Source organism: Mauremys mutica, chromosome 3 (genome assembly GCF_020497125.1).
Source record: "Mauremys mutica isolate MM-2020 ecotype Southern chromosome 3, ASM2049712v1, whole genome shotgun sequence".
NCBI classification, from domain to species: Eukaryota; Metazoa; Chordata; order Testudines; family Geoemydidae; genus Mauremys; species Mauremys mutica.
The window spans coordinates 97,765,069-97,785,164 of NC_059074.1; the positions used below are offsets into that span (position 1 = coordinate 97,765,069).

At 38.7% G+C, this 20,096-nt stretch overlaps 1 protein-coding gene across 20 annotated transcripts in view; it reads right to left on the reverse strand.

The window, feature by feature from the left end:
- PTPRK (protein tyrosine phosphatase receptor type K) overlaps positions 1–20,096 on the reverse strand; it is a 576,479-nt gene that overhangs the window by 221,905 nt on the left and 334,478 nt on the right. For all 20 annotated transcript variants that reach the window (XM_045008691.1, XM_045008692.1, XM_045008693.1 and 17 more), the window contains one exon: positions 3,695–3,988. In XM_045008691.1, coding sequence (XP_044864626.1) covers positions 3,695–3,988 — 294 coding nt within the window. The remainder of the gene's footprint in view (positions 1–3,694; positions 3,989–20,096) is intronic.

Consider the following 20,096-nt stretch of genomic DNA (forward strand, 5'->3'; position numbering starts at 1 on the left):
CCTGGACAATAGTAAAAAAATCAATACATATGGTTCCATTTTCAGTTTCGATAAAGCTGTAACCAGAAGGGAAAAGCTTCATCCCTTTCCTTTATAAAAAAAACCCACTGACACAAGTTTACTTAAAGGGTTTGGAATGAAAATCAGATCATTTTCCCTTTGCTCCACAGATCTACATGTATTAGTGAAAATCACAAACCGCACTGAACTTCAGTGAAGCAGGAGCTCTACTCACTGTGTAGATATATTAAGTTCTGGACAGATTGAACTGTTGACCTTCTTTGCCACTAAAATATCAGTTAATGAAAAAGCTCAGCTGTTAACAGTTATTCAGAAGCAGCAGCCAATGTAACAGAACAATTTCTAAAGTACAATTGCTAAAGCATGCTAAGTGGACAATTTTAAAATACAGCATATTTTATTTCAGCCTAACACAGGAAAGACAGATTGCACACACGCTCTGATGCCAGATGATATCCTCAAAAGGAAAATCTCACAGGAAGACACCCTTGCCTTATTGCACAGTTAGGTATTAGGATTGTTTCCTATTAAAACAGCATCTCACTTCCTTTTATTTTAAAATGCTTATGTGAGCAATAATACAGTGTAGCTATACTGCGGGAATCACACACTTCAGATGCATTGTGAGGAATGAGATGAGGACAAGTGCCCTCTGCCACCAGAGGCATGTAATTACCTCTCTCACAAAATACACCTTGGAGCATATTACTGCTCCTAGCAAAATGGCTATAACCTGCTTTAAAATGAAAACAAGACTGGACCTGTGCTCTCAGGAAGTATAATTTTAAAAAGAAAATCAAGTTCTGGTTAGTGTGTTTTATATTCTCAGTCTAGTTATTAAAAAAAATACTTAGTCATATCATATATTTGTCTGCTGATTATTACCATTGCCCACATATGGATGTGATCTGGTAAAAAAAAATCTATATTTTCAGTATAATATAGTCACTAAAATTAAGCATAGGAAAAATCATCTATCAAATTCCAATTATACAAATAATTTAATTAATTTTGTCTGGCACCTTATAAAAGTCCTCCAGAAATCACTGGTCACTGTTTTAACTCACTGTTTAGGAGACACAACTACTCGTTCAACCACTCTTGCCACCTGATAACTACATCGAATGCTTGATGCCCAAACTTGTGCAATTATACTTCAAATTACACAAAATGTAAGATGTTCAGAAGTGAAACATGGACTAATAGATCAATAGCATATTATTCTGAAATGTCATGGTATTTGTAAATTCTAAACCAACAATGTGTAAAAATCATTTTCAATCTCCTCCCAAAATAAAGCAACTGTTTATTCTTGTGGTAAAATAGCCAATAGCATTTTAATAACATATTATTCCTGATAATTCAGTGTTAGTTATTACTTAGAGCATAAACATTTAAAACCCATCCAGTGGATGTTCAGTAATGCATTTCTTATTCACACAGTAAAGCAAGGTAGTTTCACACTGACATATCAAATACAGTGACTGGAAATAAATGATATTACACGGGTAAACAATTATAACTTGTTTCAAAATTGAACCTAAAGCTTACAAAACATACAGAAAGACAAAACTAACAAAAGGGGAGCAAAGATAGCTATCTTAAAAATAAGCAGTCTTGTCTGAAACAAAAACTAGAATTTTCCAAAACAAGGTACTGTAGCTAGTGGAATACAATGCAGCATAGTAAGCCACCTGATAGTCACCAAGCTAACACTACCACCAAAGGATATATCACACTGCTAGCTATTTCACTATTGGCTTTATTCTTGGCTTTTAAATCTTTTTTTTGGAAGAGGCTGATATTGCATTGTTCGCTTTCTAACAGACACACACACATACACGCACTTCAGATAGATGTTTACACTGATTCTGCATGTTTTAAAACTACAACATAGTTGAAAAAGCCCAACTGGAAGCCTTCCTGGAAGATAAATACCTGTCTTCACTATTATGGGAGATGGATGAATGGAGCAAAGACGTGGAAATCATATTCTAATCTGGATCCTGTCAATGACTCACTCTATTACCTGGGGAAGGTACACTCAACCTCCCAGGGCCTACAGTTGCCACCTTTCATTAAAAAATAAGTTCCTGTGCTATTGTGGCTTCAAAAGCATTGCAAGCTATGTTGCTTATTGTTTTGATGATTTAATATTCAAATCAATTATTACTTGAACAAATGTTTATCACTTTAAGTATTATTTTGATCTAGTCATTCCAACAAACTCATCAAGAATATATATTTTATTATTTATAAATGTGTATATTTTCATGCTTTAAAAATTACACCATTTTTCTTCCCTTAAATTGGCTAGCTAAAGAGATGTCAGGCCTTTAATATACCATGACCTATCACCTTATCTTTTTCATATTAGGCAGTCAAAGTCTTTCACATATTAGGAACAAGAAAGTATACCCAACTGATGTCTGGGAAGAGATTCTAGGTTGTGTCACCTTAATAAAGAAGCTGCTTCAAATTTCTATACTATATTTTTGGAGCAATGTCTAAAATTATTTAAGAGAATTGAACTGACACTTTAATCTGGACTAGATTTCAATAGTGGTTATCTGACCTGAGATAGACACATGAATCCTCTCACTTTTCAAGAGAGGTATACACTGCATAGTAAATTAGAAATAAGATCGCCTATTTCAAAATTGCCTGCAGTTTCAGAATTGCTTTAGGCTGAGAGCTTGTTTGTTTAGGGAATTAAATGAGCAGAATGTTTCAGCTCCCAAGAAATGCAATGTTTAGTTTCAAAATAAAACAGTATCAATACAGATGGTCTAATTTTCTGGAATATAAAGTCACTGACCTGGTCAAGTTGAGGACACTTATAACATTATCTCCTAACTCTGGCACTGACCTTTTTCCATAGTAACTGAACAGAATGATCACACATACTAAGACAAGCATTAGAATAACCTGTCCAGTTGGAATCCATGCCTAATTTCTGAATGGAGATTTCATTCTAACACTGCTCTCACCACTATATAAATATAGACAACTTAGAATTAAGCAATGTGACTGTCTTTTCTTACTACATTTTAAAGTCATTTTGAATAGCATGTTTGCCAGCTTTTTTGTTTACACTTGTCTCAGCCAGACCTGTCAGCCTTTTCCCTGACACATCCTGGCCAGCCTCTATCAGCTCACTCCCTTTCTGCCAGAGCATCTTTTTAACTGGCCAGGGTCTTTTGATCGCAAGCTTAGCCTTGGGAGACTAAAGCACCCTAGGTCTCCATGAAGCCAGCTAGGTAAATTCTCTCACCAATTGATGGCTCAGCCATTGTTGTTTTAACTCCACTGAAGTTGGGTACTGGAGGGGCTGTTTTGGTAACTGTTTTACCTTTCCTGAGTTCCTTAACAGCTCTCCTTTAGAGCCTCCTTTGATTTAACTATATGCATTCAGACATTTTGTCACAGCTTCCTAGCTTCCATGTTCAATAAATGGAAGCTTAAGTAAGTTGACCCCAACAAGGTGGCACTAACAGAATATGGGGGCCAGGCTGGCATAAGAACTTTTAGACCTTTGGCGGTACCAGCAAAAGAGAACTATTGCTATAGTAACAGCATCATTACAGTGAAAACAAACCGGCAAAAATAAATAAATAAATAAATAACAAAACAAAACAAAACAAACAAAACAAAAAAACCCATCAGACCTCACCTGCACATTTGGTTCTTGTGATAAGCGGTGGTCCTGGCTGGCCAGTTCCTCCTTCTCCTGGCCTGGTAAGGAGGACACGAATCTCATACTCAGTGTCTGGGTCTAAGTGCCACAGCTTATAAGTTGGTGCATTTACAGCATGGGTTTCTGTCCAGGTCCCAGATGTCATCCGGTACTCTACTTCTTTCAGAATTATAGGCCCATCACCAATTATGGAATTAGCATTCAGCTGAATCAGCAAATATGTAGGCCCAACACCAAGTAACTGTGGGGGTGCTATTGGTCGAGGTGGTTCTGTAAGAAATTAAAAAATACACAGTGAATAAAACCAAACTTAGAAAGATCATAATATTATTAATATATGTACAGCTAAAGGCCTCGCCCAACAAGAAGCGTCATCCTGCGGTTGTAGAGATGCCAGAACTGGGAAATAAAGCCAGAACAATATAGCATTAAGAACAGGAGGCTATATTCGCAGTTGTTATAGCGCCACTGAAGTCAATAAGCTATATTTATTTATTCCCCTGCTCCAGGACTGTGCTGGTTTATAAGATCCTTATCTGGCAACATTTCCTGAACTATTGTGAATCACTTTATGATAATCCATGTATTTTATAAGACAAAAAAAATTGGGACTTTGAATTTCAAAACCAACTCATTTTATTTTATTGAGAGAAGCTATGAACAATTCCTGCAGTAATAGATTCAGTGTCACGTTCCACTGCCCCCTTGAGAGCATCTCCAAAAAAATCACTGCAGTCCATTTCAAACCTGCCAAATGCAGTGTAGGGTGAACGATATGGAAATACATCAAAGCCATTCAGAATGTTTAGAACTGGGCAATACTGACTGGATGGTGACAATGTAAAGATTTATAACAACAATATATGGAATTATTTATAGTTCCTCAATCAAATAACTTATCCTGACATACATATGTCTGAAATGGGTACCCATTTCCCCCTCTCTCCTCCCCCTGCATTTAATATAGTTTTAATAAAGCTGTAAAGTGAAAGTTAGCAACAAGGGACTGAAAAGGTGTGAGTGGGGAAAATCTATGATGTTTCTGCCTGGAGTAGTACATTGCCTAGGAGTGATTTATTTTAAGAAACAATCAAAGCAACGTGTATTTTTCCAATAAAATGAATCCACTGATAAACATGGAAGGTTCATTTTCATTCCAGATGGCACATATTTCAGCTAATTTGTTTCAGTTAATTAGGCAACAATACTAAATTCAAGTTTCACAGGGGTTTCACACAGCAGCAGTGCAGAACCAAAACAGCAACTCCAAGCAGGTACAGACATCTGGTGGGAAGTGCATACAAAAGAAATCTAACCCCACCCCTCTACCATCCTTCAACCTTACCCCCAAAAAGAAAACACAACACGTTTAAGAAAATGAAGTAAAGTGTGGTTCTACCTTTGAAAAGTGACTATGTAAAAATTGTTAGTCAATATATCATCACCATGTGCTTATTCAGAACACTGATGACCTGAACAGGATCTCAACTGCTTCCAAGAACACCTTGTTACAGTCTATCAACGCTTTGAGGTGAAGTTCAGGATGAGATTTCTTTGTCCCTCTGCATCTCTACCAGAGATGACATTACTCTGGAGCTACTAGATATTTTTTTTCTGGAAGTGCATACTTGCCATTTTTAGAAGGGATCAGATTGCCCAAATAGTAAGTATTTACAAAATTTTGCCAGGGAGGCATTTCCCATGAGCGTCCATAGAAGGCCTGCAACCAAAGCACTCATCTCATGTTACACAATTTGAAAATTGTGGTCTCATATGAATCCATGATATCTCAGAATGGGAACAGCTGGAATTCTTTTCATTCATCCTCAGTGACAGACCTAGGCCTGATTCAGTAATGCGCACAAGTTCTACACAGTTTAGTTCAGGACGATCAGGACTCTCAGGTATATGAACTAATTATTCATCTAAATTTCTCTTCTTCTCCCCCTCTGCCCCCGATTTTCTGGCATAAACTAGGCATAAGCCTCTTTACCTGAATCAAACCTCAGCAATGTAGCATAGCTTAATGAAGGCAGTTCATTTCCTGTGGAACTAGCATATTAAATGGAAAACTAATGAATTCTAAGGTCAGTCTTACAGCTAACAACATAAACATTGTTGAGGATGATACACCACCAACTCTGAGTTCTGAAACTCTACAATATGAAGCTATGTTTAGAAGTACATACTTTGATTAACAGCATGATTATTACAAGTGAAACTATGCATTAATGAAACTAATATACCACTGCATATTAAATTTTTATGTTGGATGTAAAGCGTATTCTTACATTAGCATATGCATTTTGTTTTTAAGCTCTTGAGGACAAAGACTTATTTAGAAAGTCTCTTCCCGTTCTAATAAATTATGCATGAATTTTAATCAGTTAGCAAATGAACAAGTAATTGTTCTGCAGCAGTATTAATATTCTTCATAACACAATGCACTATCAGATCCAGAGGTATGGTGCAACCAAAAATCCCTAAAGTACACTAAGAGTCAACTGAACCATTCAATCCCAATATACCAGATAAACTTTTTTTTGATGTTACCCAATTAACTTACTATTAATGATTCTCGTTCATTAGTCTATGACCAGATCTATCAAATATTCTCCAATTACAATTTCAAATTGTAACATTTGCTTTTACAGATCTAGTAACCTGAAAATGTTATGACTTGAAAAATAACACTAACAATTAATGGGTGTGCTGAGGCCATTATGATGATGTGATATCATTTCTATTGCACCATTATCAGATGTATGCAACATTATCAGATGTACTCAATCAATGGGCTCTCAGTTTGGAGTCACTGCATATATCAGTACACAGTACAGTGACCTGCAGGATAAGGGAGCATGTGGTTTTCTAGTCTTGTGGTCCAGTTCCTATAAAATAAAGAGCAATACTCTTTCCAAGTGAGCTGGGAAGATAGTTTGTCCAAATGTAAAGATGTGGTATGGAAAGAAATGAAGATGATAAGCAAGAGGGGATCCCCAAAGTTACCTTCTCAAAAAAAGTTCACTCTCTGTTGAAGCATACAAGAATTTAGTCACAAGTAAATACTACTACAAAACTTAAAGAGGAAAAAAGTTTGATCCTTCATTTTGTGATTGATACAATCTCAGAATTAATAATTACTTGTCACATCTGTGAGATGATGAAAAAAATTCAAATGACATAAGCACACATTTAAGTACACTTGAAGCTGAAATCACTTTGAAAAGTAATGCACACAGGAAAAAATAAACCCAACTATAAATACAAAATGATGGGGTCTAAATTAGCTGTTACCACTAAAGAAAAAGATATTGGAGCCATAGTGGATAGTTCCCTTAAAACATCTGCTCAATGTGCAGTGGCAGTCAAAAAAAAAAAAATCTAACAGAATGTTTGGAACCATTAAGCAAGCACTAATAAAACAGAAAATAATATAATGCCACTATACAAATCCATAGCACACCCACACCTTGAATAGTATATGCCAGGGGTCGGCAACCTCTGGCACACGGCTCGCCAGGGTAAGCACTCTGGCAGGCCGGGTCAGTTTGTTTACCTGCCACGTTGGCAGGTTCGGTTGATCGCGGCTCCCACTGGCTGTGGTTTGCCGTCCCAGGCCAATGGGGGTGGCGGGAAGCTGCGGCCAGCGCATCCCTTGGCCTGCAGTGCTTCCAGAGGCAAGCTGCATGTCAGAGGTTGCCGACCCCTGGTATATGCAGTCCTGGGTGCCACATCTCAAAAAAGATATTAGAACTTGAAAGGGTACAGAGAAGTGCAATGAAAATGATTAGGGGTATAGAACAGCTTCCATACTAGGATACGTTAAAAAGTCTGAATCTGTTCACCTTAGAAAAGAGATGACTAAGGGGTGGCTATAACAGAGGTCTATAAAATCATGAATGCTGTGGAGAATGTGAATAAGGAAGCATTATTTACCCCTTCACATAACACAAAAACGAGGGGGTCATATGATGAAATTAATAGGCAGCAGGTTTAAAACAAACAAAAGCAGGTATTTCTTCACACACCACAGTCAACCTGTGGAACTCATTGCCTTGGGATGTGGTGAAGGCCAATAGCATTAATGGATTAAAAAAAGAATTAAATACGTTCATGGAAGATAGATCCACCAATGGCTATTAGCCAAGATAGTCAGGGACATAAGCCCATGCTCTGGGTGTCCCTGAACCTCCAACTGCCACAAGTTGGGCCTGGACGATGGGACGAAATTGACCGGTTCTGTTCATTCTTTCTGAAGCAACTGACATTGGACACTGTCAGAGACAGGATACTGGGCTAAATGGAACATTAGTCTGACCCAGTATGGCTATTCTTATGACCAGAGAGATATGAACTTTTCACAGCAAACAATTTTTTCATTGAATTTAGCTTTAGTCTTGTGTTCAAACTTATACAATGTTATATGCAGAAATATTTCAACCTAGGGATTGTTCATGGGCTATTTCAATCTGATCACTGAGTAGACATTTGTAACAAATTCCAAACTTTTCACATAGGTCACACTTGGTAATTTCATTCCCTTCTGTGATGAGTGTAAATCTAGCAATCAGGTGTGAATACTTTCATTTAGGAACTAAGGATAAGATTTCCACAAATATTGTGCACTGTTGCTTAAACTTAGCCATTGTGGTGAACAATCCTGCCAGTGAACTTGGCTGCTAGACTGTCCGCAGAAAGAAAACATAAAAGGAGCACAAACTTCCAAAATGTGAATGTTCATGCATAATGTTTTGCAGTATTTGGTCAGTTCAAAATGCCTAAAGCTAAGTTAATCACAAATTAAGACTGACATTTCATCAGTATGACATCTCCATTTTGCCTATTAGTAATTCAGTATGTTCAAATCAGGATTTGAATCACATTATGCATTAAATGCACTGAGATATTTAGGCACCACTGAATAGAATAGGCACAAAGCATCAACTTTAACTGATTTTTCTTGCTGTTAAATGGTTGTCTCACATCCTTAATGTTACACATTGTGTGTTAATAATTAATTACATATAATGGGCAAACAAGCAACCAGGAAAATTACTAATGATTTTAGTATCATAAGTGGTATTATAAAAGTAAAACATTATGCACTAGCATGTAAAATATACCTATTACAACATTACTATTACATTATTCAATATAATTCACCCAGTCCACTTTTATGTACTAACCTATACTACACACACAGTCCACATGTACGTACAGTAGCACACCTCCACCCACACCACTACCTCTCTCTTCCAGTACAGAACATGTGCCCAAACTTTGGATGAGGGAGGAGGGTTAAGGTAACATTTATTTTAGTGGCAGCAATTAACCAAATTTAAGTGTTGCCAACTTTTTTTTTTATTATTTTCTCACAATTCTTTCAGTATTCAATATTTTACTGAAAGCCCCAGCTTTCAGTCAGGTGATTACTTGAAAAGCTCAGCATTACTTTAAAACAAGTGTCTAGCCCTCAGTTCCAGAAAAAAGAATAATTGAAAATATGACGTGTGCGCATTTGAAACATACAAAAATGAAAAAGGTAAATAAAAAGAAATTCATAACTGGCATTTATGAATAATTCAAAATCCATATTCAAGTCAATCACAGAAAGGAGTACACAAAAGCAGCATGAAGCAGTACTATGACACCCAGTTACAATGATCTTTTACAGTCTTCTTCAACCAAAAAGCATCCCAGTGGACGCATAATTGCCTTTGTGCCTGGCTGCTCGAAATCAGCAGTTGGGCCACTGCATCCTATCACCTTGCTGGTAAAAAGTTTCCACCTTTGCTTCTCAAATATTATGTAATACACAATATGCAGCAATGAAAATGGGGAATATATGCCACACTGAGATCCAGCCCAGTCAAGGGACACTGCCAGCACCCTTGCAGTCTACCAAATTCACTTTGAAAAATCATCCGACCTGCACTTGCAGTTAAATCTTTCCTTGCTGCTGTGCAAGTGTCCAGCTTCACAAACCAGGGAAGCAAAGGGTAGGCCAGGTCTCCTAGGAGATGCTTAATGAACTTGCACACCTGGCTGACAACTTTCCCCACTGTGTATTTTCAGCCACAAACTGATTGCCATCCGAGAGACAGCAGTATGGGCAAGCATCCAAAGCACGATCACCACCCACTTTTCCACCATCAAAGCAGCTTTCATTCTGGTATCTCTGTGCTGGATGGCAGAGATAAGCTCAGTTCACAGATCTGGGATGGGGCCTGCAGCATCTGAAAGTTCTCAGCTGATCATCCCAGATCTGCATTGTAGTATGATCCCACCAGTCACTGCTTGTTTCTCAGGCCCAGAAATGCCACTTCACCATGTGCAACTGGTCAACGAATGCCTGCAACACCCAACAATTTTCATGCATTGTTTGCCATCATCCATTCCTCCTCTTTATCGAGTCCTGTCTCATCTTCATTGCAGCACCACCAGCCGTTGTTGCAGTGATAGTCACTGCAATTCCACCTATACAGAAGAATTGCATGCCCTATCTCCAAAACAGACGTGGTAACTCTGCTGACCTGTGCAGGATCCATGTTTTTGCCAGTACAAGGAACTGTAGGAATTTTTTTAAAAGCACAAAAGTTACGGGATAGAAAAAACATTATGGGATGGAAGAAAGGAAATTATGGGAACTTGGCCCCAAACTCGCATAGGTCCCTGAGCACAGTACTGGTATCCCACAATGCACTGCAAAACATCCCAACAAGCTATTGTGACAGATAGTGGTTCTGGGCCATTGAGGTGCCTACCTATGGTGAACTACATTAACTGCTGATACAGTTTCTCACAATGAGGACATGCAGAACCAGGAAGAACAGCCAAGTCCATGCGTGGCTCTAGCAATTTAGCAATTTCAGAAGCTATAATGCAGCAAAAATTCTGGCAGAAATTTTTTTTAGGGTACATAGGACCTAGTCTTCTTTTCCTGGTTATGGTCTCTCCTCTGATTCCTGAAACAAGGTCCCCTTTGCTTATTCAGGTTAGATGATCAAAATGTTCCCCCTTAGCTCAATGAGCATGTCCTTTTTCAACAGCAGCTTCTAACTACTTGTGTCTTTTTTTTTTTCTTTCTTTCCTTCTGTGGATTTTCCATTGCTCCAGCCTCACCCTTGCAGACAATCCAGGAAAAAACAGTTTCTCCTAAGCTGCAGACATCTCATTGTTCTAGGGTGCTTCCAAGTTAAGAACTCAATGTCTAGGGCTGGCTCCAGGTTTTTTGCCGTCCCAAGCAGTGAGGGGTGGGGGGGAATAAATAAATAAAAATAAAATAAAATAAAGCCGTGATCGGTGGCACTTCGGCGGCAGCTCTACTGCACCGCCTCATTCTTCGGCAGCAGGTCCTTCCCTCTGAGAGGGACTGAGGGACCCGCTGCCAAATTGCCGAAGACCCGGACGTGCCACCCTTTTCCACTGGCAGCCCCAAGCGCCTGCTTCCTGCGCTGGTGCCTGGAGCCGGCCCGGTCAATGACTCTTGTTGCACTGCCCTAGCCCAGGTCTGTCTATAAATGGCTGATTCTACATACCTGAGGCATTCAGTGATACAGCAATTTCATAAAACCAACCAGAATTCAAAAGTTATACATAAATAAGTTTTCCAAATTGTAACAACCCTCATGTTTATATTTTTCAGATGAATACAGAGATAGTTCAAACACATCTCAGCACTTTCAACTAGTCATCCGTGTGCACAAATTACAGCAGTTATGATGAGAAAGACCTAACAGCATGAGATCTATCACTCTACTGCAAAGTTCTAGCTGCCCTTCCAGCACTGTCAGTCCCATGCTGAGCTGCTTCATATGTAGGATTGGGAGGCTTGTATTTTTTATCAGTAAACATCGATAAACATTTATTTCACAACACAAACACAAACAAAAAATGTCCATTGATACTAATGGAAATTTACATGTAGGAAAAGTAAGAAAAATGCTGCTTGAGAAGTTTTTAGAGTTAGATGTATGGATACTTAATTTATATATTTGGATCTGTGATGTTGACAAATTGTGTTTTAACTATTTATAAAGCTTTAACTTTTTAAAATATTAATGTCTACTGCCATTGTTTGACTCCCTCCCCCTCCATTGTTCTATAATTTTCCCAAAATTGTGAACATTTAAATTTATAAAAATAAAAAATGTGTCGAGATTGATATCCACTGATATTATAAAAAAGATAAAAATTGAATTCTGCCACGCCTATTCATGCAATATGGGATATACATTCATTGTGACTTCAAAAAGTAAAATGTGCCCTTAACTGCCTTGTATCCTGTTGCCAATTGATTGCCTTGACATGGATACACAGTACCTACAAAATGTTACTATTTAATTAAAGGAGTTAGTTGACTGGAACAAAAGAACACTAAGCAATTGCTTAGTGACCAGGTGGCATCGAGTGATTTATCCAACTCATATAAAAGGCAGAGCTATAAATACGGCATTAATTCTCATTTGTCATTATTACCAAAAATGGGAAAACTGAAATAATGTGACTTAAACACAAGCATTTTAACATAAACACCCAACATAACTTGGTAAAATTCAGTAATGTTGTATAAAGATCCTGTTAGTATGAACATACACAACAGAAATGGCAAACTGAACAGCAGCCCATGACACTTTGCATAATTATGACCCCATTGTATTTAGCCACAGCAACGTCAGCTTTAAATTTAGGGTCTCTGCTAATGTTGATACTGAATGTGTCACAGTTTAGCTCAAACTCTCAAGTACCTGCATAATATATCAAGTTTATGCCTGAAGTACAAAAAAGATTGTGCAGCTATAAAAGTGTTTAATCTTTGTGACACAGTAGTTACTGACCGCCCAAAGTGCTGAAATAAGAATTATTATTTCAGTATGGAAACTGCTAACTTCTGCATAGTGATTTCATATCCTATGCATCATCATGGCATTTTATTCACCTTGATTTGAAACACCATTGCAATCATTTTATTATCTGCCCTTAAATAAAAGGAACAGTGTGTTGCTTCAGCACTCTCAGCAGAAATTGAAAACAACATTAGGCTCATGCTCAGCGTACATATGAAAATAAACAAGATTTTCTTAAAAATTGAAGCATGTTCTCCCCCACATCTTGTAAGCACAGACACACTCCTGATATTTTAGGATACCAGTACATGCCACCATAGGAATCAATTAGAAGTGGATGGCTTGTTTTGTCAAAAAGATTATATATTGTATTATAAAGACATTTATACAGGACATTACTTCAGAGAGCAATGAAAATACACAACAGTTGGTCTGCATGAAAGAAAATGTGGTGACCATAATGTGCTGCACTACATATAAAGATGAAGATTTTGTTCAGTGTAAATGAGCCAGTTGTAAAGCTAACTCAGAATTTTCATCACAATTACTTCATTCTCCACATGGATCAGTGAGTCGCACGAGATCTCAACTTTTAGGTTATTGCTAGAAAGGAACATTCATTGTAGGTTAAGAACAAAATCGAATCTCTTCTTCAAAAACTGGCACCTCCCAAAAATGATTTAGAATCCGCTAATGCATGGCTTGTGCAATGGAGTGAGTGAGAATAGTACATTTTATACACCATTGCACAAGTACTCATGCTGTCAAATTGCCAGTTGCCTGTAATGGAAAGGAGGAATAAAGCTGGAGGGGTAGGTGCAGAAATAGTGTCCTGTTTGAAACATTAAACCATGCAGATGGTGACAAAGCATCAGGCATTAAGATTCCACAGCTGGGTTATAGTTTTATTCATGATCAGTGACAAGAACTTAGCCCTCAGCATTTGAAGAGGCATGGCACACCTCTGAATTTGAACCTTGCTTAGATAAAACTTCCACTGCAGTGACAGAGTTCTGCCTACGAAAGAGCAGCAAGGTTTGCCTCATGGTTTACAGTTATATACTATACACTTGTTTTGTGCACTGGAACGATGCAGATGAATTACTTGTTTCAATTTTAAGTCTTGAGTTCAACCCAACGCCAACATCCTCAATTTGCATTTATTTATTATTTGTATTATCGAAGCACCTAGGAGCTCAGCCATGGACCAGGACGCCATTGTGCTCGGTGCTGTACAAACACAGACCCAAAAGCCAGTCTCCAGCCCCAAAAGAGCTTACAATCTAAGCAGAAGACAAAGAGACAACAGATGGACAGACATATGGGGAAGTAGAGGAAACAATAAGACAATGCTGGTCAACATGATAGGCTGTGGTCTCAGCACATTAGCAGAGTAAATGTCACGCCTTGTGTATGGATTATGGCAAAGGACAGTTTTAAGGGGCGATTTGAAGGAGAAAATGAAGTGGTGTTGCAGATGCTTACTAGAAGCTCCTCCCAAATGTGGGGGACAGCATGGGAGGAAAGAACGAAGGTGCTTGTTTGAAAATTTAATTTGCGTGCAGTGGAGGCTGGCATCATGGTCTGACTGGAGACATGAATCAACCTTTGCACACTGAATGAGAGACAGTACAGAAGGTGGGATTGGAAGGGCCCTGACAGTGAAGTAGCTTATTTCTGATGTTCCAGGAGAGGGAGCCAGCGGAGAACTGCAAAGAGTGGGGTAACATGATAAAAGAGACAAGCCAAGAGAATGATCTTTGCTGCAGCATTCTGAAAGGATACAAGCAGGGCAAGATTGCACTTGTCCTGCCGGAAAAAAGGATGTCATGGTATTCAAGATGCGAGCCTGGATGAGAGTTTTAGCTAAGTGGATGAATAAGAAACTTGGTATCTTCGAGATATTATGTAGAAAGAATCAGCAAGATTTAGACATAAGGGGAGAGTTTGAGAAGTGAGTCAAAGGTTAGGAAGAGGTGTCTGGGATTGCAGGCATGGGATTCAATTAAATTGGAGAAGTAGAGTTGTTTAGTAGGGAAATGGCAGAAATGGAGGAGGAGACGTTGAATTTGTGAGCCAGTGCTGGGCGTTAGCAGGACAGGAATTGCGTAGGACAGAGGAATAAAAAGGAGTCAAGTCAACCGTGGAGGAGAGAGAAACATGGAGAGAGTCAACAACCATATCAGTGGAAGAAAGGACAAGGAGGAGAGGCTGAGAGCAGATGAGAAGACATCAGCAGTGATGGATTGGAAGTCATGGAATAGCTGAGTGAACATGGTGCATGGGGGAGGGACTGATGCCACAAAGTCACTTTTACTTCCAGTTTGTTATCTGCAAATAGAATAGAAATTCTTTATTCTTTCTTACATATGTCGGAAAAAATATTTTCATCAGACGAAGTGTGTTTCCAATTAGCCAAGGGTAAGGAACTCTTAACAGATTCCAAACCTCTACACCTAACATTAACACACTGCCATATAATGAATACCTGGGGGTGACAAGTGCTTAAGTATCTTTAAGGTACACTAACTAGAAACGCTTCCTTAGATATTGGTAAACAGATGGGCAGCAGTTAAGAAAGGAAGCACAGTGTTTTAATAAAGGGGTTCTGTGTGATGTAGTAAAACAAGCAGAGCGAGATCTGCATGGTTTATATGGTCCCCCAGACATTAATTTGGAATAGTTCTGTTGCTAACTCCAGAATAATAATTTTTCTTCTATACTTTTATGGTGCACACTACAGATCACTTGTAGAATCAAACTGTTAAAAATGGGTATCATTTCATGTGTGTTGACAAAATTTCCCAGTCATATGAAACAACAAACTATGATACCTAAAAACAGGTACCTGAATGTTTATGGAAACTTATGAAGCCAGCTCTCTACCTGTGACATAATAGCATGCTGCCATTCTCAGGAATCCAGCTCCATAGATGGTGCCAGGGAATGAAATAACCATGGAGGTGATGGCATCAGTATGGAATTAAGAGTGGACTGAGCTGAATTCTTAAGCAGCTGATGAAGAGGCATAATCTCAGATAGGTCCCTTCTGTAGTCACACAACAAAATGATACAACTGGGCTACAAAGGTGCAGGTGTGAGTGGTATGAAGTAAGATGCATGGTAAATGGCTCTTGCAAGCCCACTGAAGTTTAAAAGTCTCAATTTATGCCTTATTTCCAATCTGAATGTATCTAACCTCAATTTACAGCCATTGGATCATACTAATGCAATCCTGGGATGCATCAACAGGGGGATCTCAAATAGGAATAGAGAGGTTATTTTACCTCTACATTTGTCACTAGTGTGACCTGTGCTGGAAATCTGTATTTAGTTTTGGTGTCCACAGTTCAAGAAGGAGGTTGACAAATTGGAGAGGGTTCAGAGAAGAACCACGACAATGATTAAAGAATTAGAAAACAAGCTTTACAGTGACAGACACAAGAAGCTCCATATATTTAGCTTGACAAAGAGAAGGTTAAGGGGTGACTTGATAATAGTCTGTATGTACCTACATGGGGAACAAATATTTAATAATGAGCTCTTCAATCTAGCAGAGAGAGGTATAATGCAATCCAATGTCTGGAAGTTGAAGCTAGACAAATTCAGACTAGAAATAAGGCATAAATGTTTAAGAGTGAGAGTCATTAACCATTGGAACAATTTACCAAGAGTAGTGATGGATTCTCCATCACTGACAATTTTAAAATCAAAATTGGATGCTTTTCTAAAAGATCTGCTCTAGGAATTACTTTGGGGAAGTTCTATGTCCTGTGTTATACAGGAGGTCAGACTAGATGATCATAATGGTCCCTTCTAGCCTTGGGATCAATGCATCTATCAATAAATTAGCCTTATTATTCCAATGAACAATAAAGTGCGTATATTTGTTTTCAAATGGTGATCACCAAGACAAATACATTGTCATGCTAAATTTACTATTATTTAGAAAGATTAAACAGGATCAAGCATGAACACCACAAATATCTTAAATGCCAATCACCACACAATTTTTTCCTGAGAAATGATCTGCAGTGTCTTTTGTACATCTCACTATGAATATCTAAGTCCTTAGATGCTTGACTTTCCATGCCATCCACCTACTGAGTCATGAAGACAAAGAAGTGAGGGAACTTGTACTCTAGTTGAATCAGGAATTATTTTGGGGAAGTTCTATGGCCGACACTACACAGGTCAGACTATCCGATCGTAATGGTTGCTTTTGGCCTTGGAATCTATGAATGTATGAACTTGCTCGAGTATCAGGGAGGGAAAAAGTTAACCTTAAAACAGATTGCATGAGCATCTCCCATGGAGTGATTAATAGAGAGAAAATAATAAATATTTCAGAAATGAATGAACTATTACAAAAAAAAGCAGCTGCCCACCCACTCAATGCCAGATGGGCTTTGCTGGGTTCCAAAGCCTAGAGGAACTTTTTAGGGAATGACAGAAGCAAACTAGGTTTTAAAATCCCACTACTTCATCTGGACTTTAATGCTAGACAATTTAATTTTCTTACAGTTTAAAAGAAAAAGAAACAATAAATGTTATACAGGAATAACAGTTTATCCCCCTCATGTCCAGGGAAATGAGTTTTGTATATGGTATAGAGTATACATATTAATAGATTAAAAAGATTTTTTCCCCATTCAAGGTTTCAGAGTGAACAGTGAAATTTACTGTCAAGTGCCAGAAACCAGAACCACAGCAGCCAGAGCTGGTGCACCAGCAGGTTAGTGGGGAGAGCTGTACATCAGCAGGGGGTTAGCCCAGTCCTGAGGGGCAGGCTCTCCAACACCCTCCTTGCCACAACTGTATACGCTTGGTGGTGGGGGACCTCTCCTGGGGCATCAGTAACTATTGGAGCAGGAATCAAAATGGCCAACAAACCCTTCTTCATGTTTTGGACCTCATGACATCACTAGAACCAGATATTTTTCTGTTTGATTCCTAGACACCTGTGCTAATCACCTTCAAATGGATCAGACAGCAGAAGGACCAAGTCTATGTTCACCACAACATGAGGCAGGAATCCCCCTTCTGCCATTACCTCTCTGCAAACCCCACACAGTACCATTGCCCGCTGTCTGGTCTGTTATTGAGTCAGTTCGGTTTGGCTAGGGGACAGAAAGAGCCTTCACAGCTCTGGGAGTTCCCAACAACAGGAGAGGAGCTTTGGTGTGGGACACTGGTAAATAGCTGAGAAATGTATGTTTGCAGTATGACTTGTGTTGCAATCTGGACTGAGGACACAGGGAGGGTGGTTGTGTAGTAAGGCAGGACAGAGCTGAGTTGGTGGGTGAGTGAGTGGTGGGGATGAAAAGAATAAGACCATTTTGCCATGAATGTGGATTTTAGTGAGTTTTGGAGGATTGAAGTTGGTACATATTAGGAAATATTTTAACAGGACGTGTATAGAAACTAAGTATCTACTTTGCCTTATTTTTGTAACCCTTGTTTGCCCATCTTATTTCCTCACCTGTTGTTTTAGGTCCTATATATTTCATAAGCTCCACTGTTTCAATATATGTTCTTTGGGACCAGGCTGACTTATATCTGTAATGTAAATTAAACAACAACTAAGTGCTGTGGGCACAGAATCTAATACCAGTGATTACGAGGTTTTGATGAAGCATCTGCAAACCCCAGCAGGGATGCATGGAGTTTTGGTGGAATTTATACTCAGGTGCACTGTTCATGTGTGTTATTAGATGCTGGATGCTCACATAGCAGCTGTGGCCAAAAACACGTTTTTGTTTTTTTTTTCATTTGCACCTGCTGAGAAGAGTGACTTTTTTTCTCTCAGGTTCAGTTCTTGGCAAAATTCTCCATATTTTCGTCACCTCTCTTGACAGAAAGCATTCTACATTAGGCTCCACTTTTCTCTGAGGCTGAAGTTAATGAGTAGACTGTGGCATTCTACACTAAGAGGAGTTTCACATCAAAAGTGCATTACACGCGTGACCTGGGATCTGCACTGGCTGCCAAAAAGTTTCCAGAAGGAATTCAATGTGTTGTTTTTAAATATAATTTGAGTCCGGGTTATTTGAGAGACTACATCTCTCCCTACAACATAGTGCACCAAGATGAGATCAGTGGAGTCACTTGAGCAGAAGTTGTCTTTATATGAACAGAATATGCTTGTGGCAGGATAATTTCTGTGAGGGATGCACAGCTTTGAAATCTGGCTCCCACCCCTGGGATACCCAAAGCACAGACCTGTTAACTTTCAGGATATACTACACAAGGCCAAATTTTACTCTCAGGGAGATAAAGGATGAATAGGTTGGTTTTTTTCCATGTGATAGGAAAGGGTTATTTTATCTGCTGGGAAAAGCAAGTTATTGTATTTGAGATTTTCTGTGAAATTTAATTATGTCCTGAGCCTCAGGTGGGCCTATGCATGGAAAAAATATATAAATAAATATTGACCTTCCAAGTAGGGCGCTTCTGCATGCCTCTCTGGGGGGTTAGTACTATTTAATTGTGATATAACTGTTTTTGCATTTAAATTTCATGTTGTTCATGACAGGGACTTTAACATTCTACATTAGTAAAATAAACCCATGACATACTTCTAATACGTGGGGCGGTATCAGTGATGATTCTCCTGGATTGCTGTGTCTCAGGCAAGTGAAGTGAATTCCACCATCCAAGTGTTTTAATAACACACACATACATACTTATGTTTAAGAACTGAACTGGTTATATGAGAAGTAATTTTCATTTTGTTTGGATTCCTTATTTGAACCAACTCTCACCCTCCTTATTAATACTTCTATAATTAAAACTGAGCAAGTGAGCATTTATTATTCGTCCAATGCCTGTTTTAATTCCTCAGTAGGATGCAAATCAACAGCCCTTAAGACTGAGCTAGCAGACTGAAAGTTAAGTGACTAAGCTTCAGTACTGACACAAGAATGGTAAACAAACAAAATCAAGCAGAGCTACAGAAGCACTGAAGAGAGGAAAAACTACCAAGGCAGAAATTAGGTGGTACTCTTTCCCTCTTCAAATACAGAATATACACTATTAATGAGGTTGCCACCTTCAAAGATTACGTATGAAACCTAGTTTGTTTGTTTTTAAGTTAAGGTTGCAAAGTCAAGCACTCAAAAGTTAGCAAATACCAGTGCCACCACTAAAGTGCTCTGTGCACACAGACATTTTGTCTGAGGCCTGCCAAGGGCTGAGTTCTATATATGGCATGTTGAAGCAAGATGCTAGGAACATATTTTTATAATTACAGTAGTATATCCAGCCTGCAATTAATATCAGAACCACACTGTACTACCTGTTAAATAGCAAGTTACTCCCAAAAGCTTAAAATTGAAAGAGATTAAGACTAGCAAAAGCATGGTCACTGCAGAAAGAATGTTGAGCAATTTCACCAGCAAGTTCTACTGTGCATAAAGCACATTGCTAACTGTGATTTCTGAGCTTATAATTTTTGCCAGATCAGAACTAAGCAACAGAAGGCATCCCCCCACACCCCAACCTCCTGCCAAATTTCAAAGTCCGGCTGC